Raw genomic sequence first — 15598 nt, 5'->3', positions numbered from 1 at the left:
AAAGCAAGAGCAACATGGAATTGATTTTGGAGTCTTTAAGTTGGTGTGAGGAAGAAAGAAAAATGGGTCATTGGAATTATGGCAAATGTGAAGAAATAAGTCTATGAATAGTGGGAGGTTTTTTTTTGTCATATTTTATTGGTAGTTGAAGGATAATTTCGTAAATTAATATTTGGGACAGGGTGGGGCAGGTTGTGACAAAATTTATACCCATCCTAAACTTGGTTCAGGTTTTTAAAATATTCCTAAACTAGTCCTAATAGAGTAGGGTAGGGCAAGTCCCCTGAATAGCCCACAAATCTAAAAATCGGATCGAATAGGCTGGTCTAATTGGTCCGACCACCAACTGACAGTGTTTCCAATCCAGTTTGGTGAAACGAGTCGTCCAAGGGTTAGACCGCCTTTAAACCACTTAAACCAACGGTTGGACCATTGAACTAGACGAACCTTCTAGTTTCATATGAACCGGTCAACCCTTGTTTGAGTAAAACCTAAGTGGGCTTACTAAGCCCCTTGGCCCAAGGTTCATCCATCCCCTGTCCTCCAAAGCCCACAACCATAATTAGTTGACCCTTGAGATCTGCATGTGTATTTATACCACACATTTGTTTTGTCATTTTCCAATGTGGGACAAGAGAACCAACCACCCTATTTACCCCCTAAGGGTAAGAAAAAAGACAAATAAAATAAATTGCAAATAAAATGAGAATAGAAATTTAACAGAAATTTCTTACTTTTTATTGTTGAATGTAGAAATTTACAACTGAATATATAACTGACTGTATTTCTCTTTGATTTTTCTCTAATCGCTCTTTGACTGCTCGCTTGCTTTCTCTTAGTTTATAACTCATTTATAGACAAAACTTTTATGATACGACAAACTAAGTTTAATTGGGGTTGTCGGCAGTTGGTAGATGGTAAGCAAAAATATTTACAAAGTCTTCAAAGGTTTGGTTAACAATAAATGTAAATATGGTAAGATTTATGATATTTGACTATTCTTTCTTCTTTACCATCCATTTAGTGGCTTCTTCTTTGTCTTTTTTTTTTTTCTTTTTTATCACATGCAGTATACGTGGCTTTGTACGTGGCTTTATTGATTTTGAACTTCTATTGTTGCATTAAATTCTTGTAGTTGGAGACACATTTACTACTTCAATGTCGTCATTGCTAACATCAATGTTCCATTGCATTTTGCAGATTATAATAACTTTTGTCGTCAAGGATTTCCCAAAATGATGCGTCATCGCTGAGATAAGAAGACGGTTTTGGTAACTCTACACTTAGTTTAGTTATAAATCTTGTTCTTCAAGAGTAATGAAAGGTTTTTGAACAATAATGTGTTCTAAAGGTTTGTTTCTCCATATAGACATGGTTTTTGTTTCTCCAATGAGATGAAATAATTTATTTTTGATTGGTCTAAGATCATAAATTTGAAAAGCTCTAAAGCAAATAAAAAATTCTAGAAATTCATTGGAATGGGTCATTTCCCATTCTGGTTTTTGTTGAGGGATGAGTGGTTCTTTATTGTGTTTTGTATACACATGGTGATAGGTTGGCACTATTGATCCATCGGTTTGAAATAAAGGTGGAATAGTTTCAAAAGAAATATCAATTTGTTTTTCAGTTTTGAAAAGATAGGTTAAGATATCTTTTAATTTTTCTAAAAAAATTTCAGGGATTTGAGATACATGGTTCATGAAAACATTTTTTAAAACAAAGAATTCTTCTTACAACTAGTTCATCAATCACTTTAATAATGTTACCATAGAATTTGTTTTTTAAGGATGATTTAACTATGCATCTACATTTTCTTTTTTTTGTATAGGGTCATGAAGGAATTTGTGATGTATATGTGTGGATCCTCACCCGATCCACTCGGATGGCGTGACTCGCTATCTTTTTTTTTAAAAAAAAAGTAGTGTGGAATGGAATGGAAAAGTGGTTTTCGAGTTTTGAAAAATTCGTCCCCGATGAGGAACGATTTTGTTTGGAGTCGCCACTTACTTCTTATTTTTATTTTTTTAAAGAGGAAAAATTAAGTAAGAACAAAAACTCCTGATGACTCCAGTATGGAAAAAGCGGTCTACGAAACTTGAGTCTGGGTCCGGGGATCAGGTTACCTATCGGGAAGATACCTCATGTGAGGTAACATCCCTCTAGGCCCGGAACTCGGTCTCTACTATTGAATTGGGCATGTGGGAGTATATGGGTCAAGGATCAAATAGCCTCTTAGGCTAATCATAGACAACACGAATCACACAAACCTACTCGATATCTAGCATGCATAGGCACTCAATAAATCAACAAATGGCGTACCTGAGGTCTCTAGCCATATGCTGCAGAAAAGATCAGTCAATAAGCATCAATGCACAACAAGCATCGCAATCCAAATGCCATGTGGGCATACTAACACAAAATCCAACAATCAAACACATACCTGTGGTCCCTAGCCAAGCACTGCATAAATGATTAGCCAATAGGAATAAATACTCAACAAGCATGCATGGCAATCACATGTCAAAACATCAATCACTAGATACCAAGGCCCACGAATGATCTCAAACCATGGGTCAAAGTACGTACCTTGGGCCCCTATCCAAGAGCTGCAATGAGGGGTTAGTCAACACGTGGCAAGCATTTTTTAAACAAACATCAAAATGTGCCCAAGCCAAACATTCACAATAAACCCCCCCCCCCCCCCCCCCCCCCCCCGACCTTTCTAGCCAATAATACCCTTAACTCATAGGTGGGCCCACATTAATTCAAACCAAATCTGGATTCAGACCCTAAAGGTGGCCTACAAGTTCCTTGGAGCCTAAGTGCCCAAACCATAACAAAAATGGGGGTCAAAACATGCTGAAACTGGAACTACCTAGCAGAACCGGTTGAACCTGTTCCCAACTGGCTCAACCGGTTGAGAAAAAAATCTGAAAATTTACCAGAATATTCCTCAGAGATTAAGTAATTCAAAAAAACAAACGGAACTCAATTCCGAGCCCAGATGAGGGAGAACCGGCCGAAACAATGCAAAGCATTTATAAAACAGGGCTGCCACCAAGCCACCTGTTGAACAGGTTCCCAACTAGTTCATCCGATTGAGAAAAAATTTGAAACTTTACCAGAATATTCCTCAGAGAATAAGGAATCCAAAAAAACAAACAGCACTCAATTCCGAGCCCGAATGAGGGAGAACTGGCCGAAACAATGTGGTGTGTTCCATAAAAGGCCAAACCCAAGCCACCCAAAACGTATTGTTTTCTTTAAAATTCGCCACTTAAGCCAATGCTTTAGTAGATGCAATTTTTCCATAAGCCTTTAGCATGCAGGCCTAAAAGGATAAGGCCACAAATGAAAGGGCCTACTTTCCAAACAAATTAACCGTATTTCCTACAATCAAAGGAAATGAACACCATGTCCCTTCCTTTGCCAAATCTAGGACCAACGAGGCTCCAATGGCTAAATGATGAGCATAGTGGCTTAGCCAATATGCCATAACCTCTAATCCTAATTGAAAAACCGAAATGGTCTACCCCAAATTCCAAACAAAATAGTCCAAAGAGACTTTTTCTCAAATCAAAACTAAAGGGAATGGTTCCCTAAACTAAAGGTGCAAGCCCCTTTTTGGTATTTTGGAACCTAGCATGAAAGCCCAATGGCAACCCCAAAAAAAATAAAAATAAAAATTGACTGCACTTCCAAACCTGAAACCAATAACGCAGCAAGGACCTTACTTGAATGCTACAAGCAGAATGCAAATTCCACCATCACTATGCAACCAAACAATGGAGTCCTTACCCCAAACATACATGCAACCAAGATCCCAAAGAATGCCATTTAATGAGCACAAAAGTCTTGCCTTCATAAGCAATCAGATATGACCAAAGCTTTAAACAGTTGCCTTATAAGCCATTAGGACTATTAATTCTCTTTCCACATTTAGGCTTAAAACAAACGAATGCATCAAATAGTTAACCAATGCCCCCTTTTTATTTGCAAACTACTAAGGTCAAGGCCTCAAGGGCCAATATAAAAAAACTAAACTTGGACAGCCTTTGAAACCCAATCAATGATCAGTTAGCCAAGAAAACCACACACAAGTAACAGTAGAAGAAAATAATAGCAGAAAAAAAGAAATAAAAAAAATAAAGGAAAAAACAGAGGATTTCCAGTAGCAACCAAATCACACAAGAGATCAGTTTAATTCTAAAACCCAGAACCTTACCCACAAATGGGCACCAAAACCCTAAAAGGTCCTCTAGATGCAATGACAAGGGGAACCACGAAGGCCTTATGAAGGAAGCAAAACAAACCTAAATTGAGGGCTAAGGAACCCTCATTCCAAACCTGAATCCGAGCACCAGAGACCTTTGCTTACTCAAAGCAAATCAAAATTGGTTGCTAATGAGAGAAATACTTGCTTTGTTCACAAAACAAATCACACCATACATGGGAGCTTAGGCATGCAATAACGAAAATGCAAGGATCCCAGCCTTATCTTTCATATACGTCCAATGACCATTTCGAATGCTCAAAAAATAACAGACTCACTCTTAGTTGAATCAGACATGCATAGTCTCAGACAACTTACAAACTTAACCCAAAGACTAATCAGCAGAGGCCCTCATTTTCTTGTCTAAACAGATTATTGCAACAAACCTCAGAAAGAATGAGAATATAAAATAGCAGAAAGCAGGATCAAAGAGTTACCTATGCATGCGTTGAAGATGCCGAGGTAGAAATGAAGTCACTGGGGTAGCAAACGTCCAAGTTCTGCTTCCAGAAATCAAAGCCTTCCCCTTCAACAGCACGAACAAGAAACTACTCCCTCTACAACCAGAAAATCTCTCAAAACCTCCGTCTCCTTCACTCTTTCCTCTGTTTCTTTTTTCTATTTTTTTTCCTCTCTTCTTTCTTTTCCTTTCTCTCCCAACACACAGAACTTTCTCAGGTCCAGAACTCTTTCCCCACTCTCTCTCTTTTTTAAGCTCTCACCCTCTTCTCCTTTGGCTTTCACCGTTTTGATAGAGTTTCCTCCTAGAATCCAGAGATAAGTCCTTCTCTTCTTCCCCTTTTTTGGCTTTTATATCAGACCCCTTTGTTCCTCCAGATTCCATTCATTTTCCCATGCATTCAGCTCTGGAAAACAGCCCTTTAACCTCGAAACCACACTCCCCAATAACTCTCCTCACCAATTCTCCATGCAAGCTGACTCCTTTAAGTTTTCAGCTTGCTTCACCACCAAGGATCCATATGGATTCATGGTGGGCTGCAAGGAACCCAAACCAAGGCCCAAAATGGACCCACAATATAGCCCAAGACCAATCTGGAGCTTATGGGCCCAAGCCATGTAGGAATTGGGCTTCAAAATCATCAAAACCAGTGCTCCATACAAGCTAGCTCGATGAATCGGTTGAACTGGACGCCAACAGGTTGAACCGGTTGAGAAAAATTATGAAATTTTTACAGAAGGTTTCCTGAAGAATAAGGAGTCCATGAAAAAAAACGGTGCACAATTCCAAGGTCGGATGAGGGAGATATGGCCAAAACAAGCCTGAGTGCTCCGAATTCGGACTTGCTCCCATGCATTCTGCCTAAACTGAAACTTTGGGGACTGGTCGAGCCGGTTGAGAAAAATTATGAAAGTTCGACATAATTTTTCTTGAAGAATATGAAGTCTATGAAAAAAAACAGTGCACGATTCCTAGATCGGATGAGGGAGATATGACCAAAACAATCCCGAGTGCTCCGAATTCGGACTTGCTCCCATGCATTCTACCTAAACTGAAACTTTGGGGACCGGTCGAGCCGGTTGAGAAAAATTATGAAATTTTGACATAATTTTCCCTGAAGAATAAGAAGTCCATGAAAAAATCAGTGCACAATTCCGAGGTCAGATGAGGGAGATATGGCTAAAACAAGCCTGAGTGCTCCAAATTCGGACTTGCTCCCATGCATTCTGCATAAACTGAAACTTTAGGGAACGGTCGAGCCGGATGAGAAAAATTATGAAATTTTGATAGAATTTTCCCTGAAGAATAAGGAGTCCATGAAAAAAAATGGTGCGATTCCGAGTTCAAATGAGGGAGATATGGCCAAAACAGGCCCAAGTGCTCCGAGCTCAGACACACTCCGATAAACTCCAACTGAGCTAAAACTTTGGGATGGCCCCACTTCCTTCCTATGGCATGATGCCAACAACTAGGAAAATGGCCACGATGGCACTCCAAAATGAACCATACTCGCACCACAATGAACCACATACGAACCTAAACAAGGCTCAAAAAAACCGACTAAGCCCAAAAGGAGGCCCTAGTGGTGCCATATGAAAACATGGGTGCATATGACACTCATAGGATAAATGCAAGTGTCAAGGGACAAAATTGAGGGTCTACAATATGCTTAAAGTCATTTTTTTGAATGATGGAATGAAATTTTAAGTTAATGTTTTAGTTTTATCATATAAATTAATTGGTTAAGTTTAATTATGGTTAAGTTGACTGTCATTGTATTAACATAAACTTAACTATTATTGAGTTACATTAACAAAGAACTTAATCACAATTAAGTTCATAGTTAGAATTTTCACTTGAACTTAACAGTGGTTGAGATGTATTAACAAAGAACTTAACCATAATTAAGTTCAAAGTCAAAATTTTTACCTGAACTTGATAGTGGTTGAGTTACATTAACAAAGAACTTAACCACAGTTAAATTCATAGTCAAAATTTTCACTTGAACTTAACAGCAATTGAGTTGAATTAATAAAGGACTTAACCACAGTTAAGTTTACAATCATAATTTTTGCTTTTTCCATTCACAATTGGGATTTTTGCTTTTTCACCACCATTTTTAACCTTTTTCTCTTATCACTCTTCAATGGACTCATTTTTTTCATCATGCTTGAAGATACAATATGAGATAACTTGACAAAAAGATGAGAGGATAAGAAGATAGACGAGAGGATAAAATGAGGTGAGACAATTTTTCTTGGGATTAGGAATGAAACAAAGGATGAGAGGATGGACAAGAAAATTTCTAGGGATTTTGAAGGAAAGATGAGTTTTTCACTCTATGCACCAAAGGAAAGGGTATGAAATAGAAGAAAAAGATGAAAGATGAGGAGTCATTCTTTAAACGAAATAGAAGAGAAGATGAGCTTTCTGTTCTGTGTACCAAAACAAGATAATAAAGTAGAAGGAAATGATGATATATTTTTTTTTTGCGGTTTCTGAAGGAAAAAAAATGAGTCGTTTTGTAAAAAGTTAAATGAAACAGAAGAGCAGAAGTAGTTAGTGTTAGAGGGGAATAAAAGGAAGAGCATTTTCATCTCAATTAGTGTTAGAGGGAAATAAAAGGAAGGGCATTTTCATCTCAATAAAAGAACATATTAATATGGTGGCTTAATTTAAAAATTGCAGGATGTTTTTACACGTGTCATACATACACTGGACGGAAACGAGAGGTATGGCACCGAATAGCGTGTTTCCGAATTAGGTCCATCACCAAAATTTCAAAGATTTTATTTCTGGGGAGTTGAGAATTGGTGTGAATTGTGAGTTGCCATTCGCGAGGACTGTAGAGAGAGTCCCAATTTAATGTCTATTCTTCCTCCAGGCCCTTTGCAATCTCAATGTCAAGACCAGTCCAACAATGCGATATCTTCGTGGGTTTATCAATGGTCATCTCCTCCACCTTGGTGTGGGTCGAGGGCAATTAGGATTTCAAGGCCAAAGGGTGCTTGTAAACGCAGACAGGCAGTAATATCTCAAGCAGCTTCCGTAGAGGCGCTGCCCGCACTTGCAGATGGGAGAGGCAGCACCGCCATACAAGTCTTGCGAGGGGCCAGGGATCGAGCCAACGATATGCAGGCCGAGGCCAAGGCTATGGCCCGTGCCGCTAATGCCTCCGTCTACACTCCCGAGCTTGTTTCCAACAAATACCGCTCTCGCCCTATCAAGGTCGGTAATCAATCATCAATCATCAATCGTCAATTCAATTCTAAAACCAACCGTTTTTTTCAATTTTTTTGCCGAATCATCTTCTTACTATCATCTTCATTTGATCTTGGCCCTGCTTGTCAGGTATTGCGGAGGACTATGGAAATTCTTATTGGCGTTGGTTCATTTGCCTTGAAACTTGTGCTGGACCAAAGCAACGGGCAGCTAGATCAAAATAAAAGAATTCGGGCGGTTGATCTGAGGAAGATTTGCACGAAATTGGGCCCAACTTTTGTGAAGATAGGTCAGGGCTTGTCCACAAGGCCCGACCTTTGTCCACCTGAGTATCTCGAGGAGCTCTCTCAGTTGCAGGTTTTCTTTTCTCTCCTTCCTTTCTTATAATGTCCCTCCTCCGTGGTCATGATTCTAATCTTTAGAGTTAGTATTAAAGCTTATTCTAACTCCCTATACACTGTTGGCGCATTTCCTAACAGCATAAACACTTGGGTAATCAGTGGGTTAATGGTTAGTTAATGTTATTTCTTGTGTGGTTTCTATTATGATCTTGCACTCATATTTCAAAGGACAAACAATGATTTATCTCAGCATGATTAAAACTCTAGGATCACAAAAACTTGGAACCTTTTGTTTGGCCACTTTACATTGCCCGAATGCCATTTTTCCGCCCTTAAATAAAAGATGGAAAGATTAACATGGTCATGCATAATGCCAGGTTGTTTTATTGAAAGTTATTGAAAGGGAACACAAATGGAATATTATGGCAAAGAATAAGCCTTTGTGTGGCTAAAATAACCTTCATTGTTATGTTATGACTGAGCAGGATGCTTTGCCGACATTTCCTGATGCAGAGGCATTTTCATGCATTGAGAAGGAGTTGGGACTCCCACTTGACTCCATTTTTTCGTCCATATCTCCATCTCCAATTGCTGCAGCCAGTTTAGGTCAAGTTTACAAAGCCCAACTAAAGTATTCTGGACAGGTAGTCGCTGTAAAAGTACAAAGACCTGGCATTGAAGAAGCTATTGGACTTGATTTTTACTTACTGAGAGGTCTAGGATTTCTCATAAATAAGTATGTTGACGTAATCTCCAGTGATGTTGTTGCTCTTATTGATGAATTTGCACGCAGAGTTTATCAAGAGCTCAACTATGTCCAGGTTAGATTTCCCATTAATGCTTTTATACTTTCATCTCATTTGTTTATGTCTTAATCATATTGGTTGAAATGACAAAGAATCTCACTACTGTAGTCTTCATTTCAATTATTTAGTAATGCGTACAACTTAGCAACTTATACGAAGTATAAAAGCTATAATTTTGCATTGCACTTAGATTCTTCTGGGTTTGAATTTTAATTTTAATAGGTTTATGCAGGAAGGTCAGAATGCAAGGCGGTTTAAGAAGTTGTATGCTGACAAGCAAGATGTTCTCGTCCCAGATATCTTTTGGGATTACACCAGTGGCAAAGTATTGACCATGGAATGGGTTGATGGAGTCAAATTGAATGAGCAAGCTGCCATTGAGAGACAAGGGCTGAAGGTCTTGGATCTGGTGAACACAGGCATACAGTGCAGCCTTAGACAGCTACTTGAGTATGGATACTTTCATGCAGATCCTCATCCTGGTAATCTCTTGGCAACACCTGAGGGAAAGCTTGCTTTTCTTGATTTCGGAATGATGAGTGAGACACCTGAAGAAGCAAGATTTGCAATAATTGGTCATGTTGTTCACATGGTTAATCGGGATTATGAAGCTATGGCTCGTGACTATTATGCCCTAGACTTTTTGTCACCTGATGTGGATGTTTCTCCAATTGTACCGGCACTTCAGAACTTCTTTGATGGTGCTCTTAATTCAACAGTGAGCGAACTGAACTTTAAAACCATAGTGGATGGGCTGGGTGCTGTCTTATATCAATATCCATTTAATGGTGAGCCATTACTGTGCTTTTTCAATTACTTTCAAGTCATATGCAGTAAGATTGGGTTTCTTTTACAATGCTACAGGAGGCTTAGCCGATAGGCTTCAGTTTCATGGATTGCCAAATAGATTGAGGACTTGACTCCAATTTAGTAACTCTCATTTTCTTCAACCCTAAATTAGGATACTTGTATTAATGTACAAGCATGTACAGTTTTTCAATATTACTTTCTTATGGTGATTGATAATTGGTTTGTCAAACTTCTTGTAGTCCCGGCATATTATGCATTAATATTGAGGTCGCTTACTGTACTAGAAGGCTTAGCACTTTATGCTGATCCTAATTTCAAGGTGCTGGCTGCATCATATCCATATTTTGCTAAAAGACTACTCACGGATCCCAATCCATATCTCAGAGATGCTCTTATTGAATTGCTTTTTAAGGATGGGAGGTTCAGGCATGTGTCCTGATACACTTTTAATTTTACAATTTTTTTGTTGGAATATTCCTTAGTGTAACAGGCCCCTGAAAATGTGTTGACGATGGTTTTGTGCAGATGGAATAGACTTGAAAACCTACTTGTTCAGGGAAGAAAAGATAGAGATTTCTCTGCAAAAGATGCTTTACAACCAGTTCTGAAATTATTACTGGCTCCAGATGGTGAACAGCTCAGAATTTTAGTTATTAAAGAGGCTGTCCGTGTTACTGAGGCTGTTATTCTAGGCACAGTGATTGATACATACAACTCTATCCCCAATCCTATGAGGACTCTAATTGTTAGTGGCAACACTGCTGGACCTCTTATGATGAGTGATACTGAACAGGAAAACATGATAAAGCTTAGAGACCAAGTCTTTAGGATATGGAGACTTCTGCGATCCTCAGAGAATTTTGATCCAGCCCTCTTGCAGCCCATTGTACAGGTGAGAACTAATTCTGAATTTTCTTTTCTTTTGTTTTATTATTTCTAGTTTGGACTGAAATGACAGCTGTCAAACAAAATCTATTTGGTTGATTACACACCCACACACATATATTTTCCCAACATATCATCCATGATCACCCCATCTCAGGTATGATGCTGTCTTCCATTGCATGTAATTACCCTATGTAGAAGATCTCCCAAATTGCCTTGATGTTCACATGCTCATATGTTAAACATCAGAACTGGGATAATCATACTGAATGGTCTATTTTGCATCATTTCCCAGTTCTTATAGCCTTTAAAGGTACTTGATTTCCTCAAAAGGATGCTAAGTGATATGTTGGGACCTAGTCTTTCTATACGATATTGATTTAATTAACAAGAGAAATGACTTGCATGATCTTTTGGCTGGTGATTATCCCTGGGATACCATTAAAGAACTTGTCGAAGTTGTTCACAAGTGTCGTATGGTTGAAGGGGTGCACACATAGGGAGTGAAGGAAATAAAACCACATGGAGAATGGAGGAGCAACTTGAAACTTTTTTATGTGTATCTTGGGAGTACAGAGGTATACTGTTACTTTTGAGAACCGGAGTAGTTATAATCCATTCATCAATAAATTGATTTATGAGACTCATCCCCATGGTCTCCTTTTCACCCTTAAAGTCATCGTATATAGAAGGAAAAGAACATAATGAGATCTAGTCTCTTATTCTACTAAACAATACTTACTAGGAAATTCAAGTACTTGATAACATTTCTACACACAGCTATGGGGTAGATGTTGTCAACATCCTCATTATATTGGTTCCCCCCACTAATGGCTTCAACTAACAGATTCTGATGATCTTACTCTGGTGGGGAGATTTGTATCTTCTGACCATGGTTCCCTTTGTACCTCTCTGCTTGAGACTTGGTATCATGCAACCAAACTTCTCCAACCAAGCTGTCAATGTGCTTTTTCCCGTTTCAAACTCTTTGCTACTTCCATTGCTCCTTGAGTGCTTCTCATTGGAGTCTGTACTTGAGTCCTCCCATTTTGATAGCATTGCAGCCTTGTGAACAAGGATATGGATCTCCTCCTATGAGAAGCCAAACTAACTTCCTTTCTACCGTTTCTAAGGAAAGGAGTAGTTCCAACATTCTCATTTCTTTCATCCATAATTTTTTGGACTTCCTACTTCTTGTGGAAGAATTGCCTGAAAGACCAACATTCTTAGTGGGATTTTGAGTGTTTCTACGCTGTCAATAGTACAATTCACTGGCCATCTTTTTTGTGGTTGGGAGGTAGTTGACTTTAGGGAGGGTAAGAATACCATCTTTCAATCGCTGATCAAAGATAGCATGAATTTTTGCCTTGGAACAAGTGAGGGATGGTGCTTGCTCATGCACCTTCCTCTTATTGGATTGTGGATCATTCCTTATTAGTGGCTTTGGAGGCTTCAGTAGTTGCCTCTTCAGGAGAGCTTATATAAAAATACTACTGTTCCTGTCAAGGGGTGCACATGTTTGTTAGGATGCTCCAGGGAGATGGGTGAAAGTTACTATACCCAAATTCTTTAGATATACTCAGTATCCCATACCAACTAAGAGATTAACTAAATCACCTTCAGCCATTAGCAAAAGACACTCGATGGTTGTATTCCTGAAGTGGCAAGCATAAGCATTTGAGTCTCTTATTCAAAGATGGAGACTCTTTCTTCTGTGTTCAAGAAATTTATATAGAAGAGAGAGACCATCTCACCCCAATCCTTCACTGACCCTAGGGCTGATTAGTATGTACCAAGCAAGAGCAAGCATGCACTATGAAGGACTTAGAAAAATTCAGAAGACAACCTGTTTTCTCTTTACCTATCAAAAAAAAAAAAAAAGAAATCCAGAAGACAACCTTAGCAGAAGCATAGAGCCAGGCACATTAATAAAGACGATGAGATGCTCTTTGATGACATGTCCTTTGGCTCTTCTGGCCTTTCCATTATATTATTGGAATGCAGGGCTAATATAGCCATGAGGGTAATGGTTACTAGGCCCAGGGATATGATAGGTGAAATTCAAAATTAAGTTTCAGGGGAAATAACTTGTTGAGTTTGGACAGAAGCTATTGCTGCAAGCATTTGTTACTGTGTTTGTTGCATGCATGCCACTAAGGCAAAAATAGATGCCATATTGGAGCAGGCTTAGATGATGGAACCAGATTCTGGTTCCCTGGCATGTGTAACTAATTTGAGGCTTCATCAGCTGCTAAATGCCGTATATTCTGGGTCTTCACCATCTTTGTCAGTCAGCTTCCTAGTTGGGCCATCAAATGTTTTGAGGTTCTTCTTTTATCAGGAAGTTGTGCACTGTCAAGCAGATAATTTGGAATGGCGGTGGTGACATAACTCCATTTAGTTGAGAGGTGAGAATTGATAAGGATGCTTAGCTTGAGGAGAAAGTGGGCTAGCAAAAGGAGTGTATTGAGAGTGGCAGCAGCAAGAGGATTATGGAGGTTTAGGTGAAATACTCTCTCTGGATATTTGCTTAAGATTGAAATAACCAATGACCAAATAATAAACACCTGACACAATCAAAGGTGGATGACAAGTGAGACTGAACACTAGTCACTGTCTGATTTCTCCTTAACTCTCTTCAGAAAACTGATTCAAGAATTGGCCTGCTGGAGAAGTGCAACTATTATGATTAGCCCTCACTATAGCAACAAGCCAGGACCCCCAACTCCTCTCCTCTTTGAAGAGCAGCAATTTTCTGACATTTCCACACAGAAAAATTGGCACAAAGTCCTTGAGTATGGTAGCACCTCTCAGATCCTCAGACAACTCGGTGGGCATTAAGCATCATGGTGCATGACCATAGCTTTGTCCATGTTGACTTTTCATTGCCTTGTGTCACCTAGGAATTGCCATGTCTCTGTTTGTCAATACAAATCATTAGGTCAGTGTCGCCCTATAGTTTGGCTATTAATAGTCTCAAAAATCTAAAGTGGGACACATTTGTATCTGGTTGAGAATAGAAGATGTATAGGAGGGAGAAATGTTTCAAAGCTCTATAGTAAAGGATAGGGAAGAAGGCATTTGATGGTTGATGTTTATGGGCTACGTAGCTTCTCTCTCTATTTATTTGATTCCTTGGTAGAAGTTTCCATAAACACACATTTGCTTCTGACCAGAATCTTTTTCCATCTGTGTTGCCTCCTTTGAAAAAATAGAAAATGATAATACAGTGAACAATAATGGTGCAGAAGCATAGGTGCTGTATAGAACACATGGACTTTGTCATTGAATTAGAACTAAGAGCACTGAATTAATGTTCTTTAACCAAGTTATTCATAGAAATATTCTTGAGTAGGTCCTTCAAGAACCTGACGCACGCAGTTTTGGGGGCCGCGTTATTGGTGGGATAACCCAACGGTTTGCAGCGCGACTATTGCAGCAAGTTCTCCGAGCACCACCAACGGTTCCTGCTTCAACTTTATAGCCTTTCAAAACATTTTGGTGGGTAAGATAATGTATACATGTTGTAAATTTGAAGTCACAGGAATGCTTTTTGTAGCACGCTTACATTCTTTGCTCTATCAATTGCAATTAAAGAAAGAATGTCACTTTGAAAAAAATGGGTCCTGGAGATATAAACTGAGGGGCAGAGCCTCTTCCTGAGGCGATTGTTACTACGCTTCTCTTGAGGAAACATGTAGATATCCGCCCTTGACATGAACCAACCTTTTCTGTTTCACAAAGCAGTCATTAGTTTTCTTGAATTCTATATGCTTTTTCAATACTTGTTAAGCAAGTTCTTTTTTAGGGCTTTTATTTGTTATAAAAAATAAAATATAAAAGAAAATAAAAAGTAAAGAAAATGGAGAGAAATGAATAGAGTTCCTCTTAAAGCTTTATGTCCATGTGTATCCCAATAGCCTTTTTATGAGGCTTACCTTAAGAAAATTGAAGAATATACCATTAAGAAAGTTTGGTGTTGTTTTTTAAAACTTATTTTTAAAAATTGTTTTTAAAATATAGAAAAAAAAAGGTAAATTTTTAGAATTCTTTAAAAATATGAGTGTTGGATGAGGTGTTTCAAAAAATAGTTTTTAAAAATAAAAATTAAATAACTTGTTTGAATGAAAGAATTTGTATTATCTTATTTTTATTTTATAAAAAATTTATTAATTTAATTTATATTAATATAAAATCAAATTTAAGTTTATTCTTAAAAAAAATAAATAAATTTATAGCTATGTATAAGTTAAAGATAAATATTTTCTTAATTAAAAAATAATTTTTTATCCTAGCAAAACAAAACAGTTACCAAATATGTAAACAAAAATTAAAAGCCGTTTCTATTTTTAAAGATTAAAAACTGTTTTTAAGAATTTAAGCTTCATCCAACAAGACGCCTTATATTGTGTTGAAATGGTGGCCATCCATCAACTTTGAATGCATTTACAACATTATTATCTGCCCCTTTGCCTTTTTTTTCTTTTTTTTTTTGGGAAAAAAATGCACATATTGCAGCAATTTTGTACAAGCCAGTGTGCAATACATACATCATATACACCAAACAGGAATACAACCAAGAAAACATGAATTACTTCCATGATAGGACCAAACATGTACACACATGAAACGGGCCAAAAATGATTTACTTCCCATGTAAGCATTGAGTTTGTTTACTACGATTTCTAAAAGGTCTTTGAATACTAATGTAACAGGATTTCAGGAACCTGAGGCAAAGTATGCTAGGGAGGACCTAAACTCCTGATAAAGATCATGCGAGTTAGGATGCGGTTGTTTCACA

At 38.1% G+C, this 15598-nt stretch overlaps 1 protein-coding gene across 1 annotated transcript; it reads left to right on the top strand.

The window, feature by feature from the left end:
• The first annotated feature begins 7500 nt into the window (after positions 1-7500).
• LOC100253506 (protein ACTIVITY OF BC1 COMPLEX KINASE 3, chloroplastic) lies at positions 7501-14417 on the top strand. The gene is made up of 7 exons (XM_002263016.4): positions 7501-7961; positions 8085-8312; positions 8782-9117; positions 9335-9890; positions 10152-10338; positions 10438-10804; positions 14153-14417. The coding sequence occupies exons 1-7, from the start codon at positions 7599-7601 to the stop codon at positions 14279-14281; spliced, it is 2166 nt and encodes a 721-aa protein (XP_002263052.1). The 5' UTR covers positions 7501-7598; the 3' UTR covers positions 14282-14417.
• The last annotated feature ends 1181 nt before the right edge of the window (positions 14418-15598 follow it).

Source organism: Vitis vinifera, chromosome 3 (genome assembly GCF_030704535.1).
Source record: "Vitis vinifera cultivar Pinot Noir 40024 chromosome 3, ASM3070453v1".
In the NCBI taxonomy this organism is placed as follows: domain Eukaryota; kingdom Viridiplantae; phylum Streptophyta; class Magnoliopsida; order Vitales; family Vitaceae; genus Vitis; species Vitis vinifera.
The sequence above is the reverse complement of the archived record's forward strand: the minus strand, read 5'-3'. Positions and strand labels throughout refer to the sequence as shown.

Excerpts from the sequence above, each read along its gene's own strand:
- LOC100253506 (XM_002263016.4), top strand. The coding sequence starts at position 7,599 with ATGTCTATTCTTCCTCCAGGCCCTTTGCAATCTCAATGTCAAGACCAG. Across the intron at positions 10,339-10,437 it reads TTTAAGGATGGGAGGTTCAG|ATGGAATAGACTTGAAAACC; the intron begins GCATGTGTCCTG and ends GGTTTTGTGCAG. Across the intron at positions 10,805-14,152 it reads TCTTGCAGCCCATTGTACAG|GTCCTTCAAGAACCTGACGC; the intron begins GTGAGAACTAAT and ends ATTCTTGAGTAG.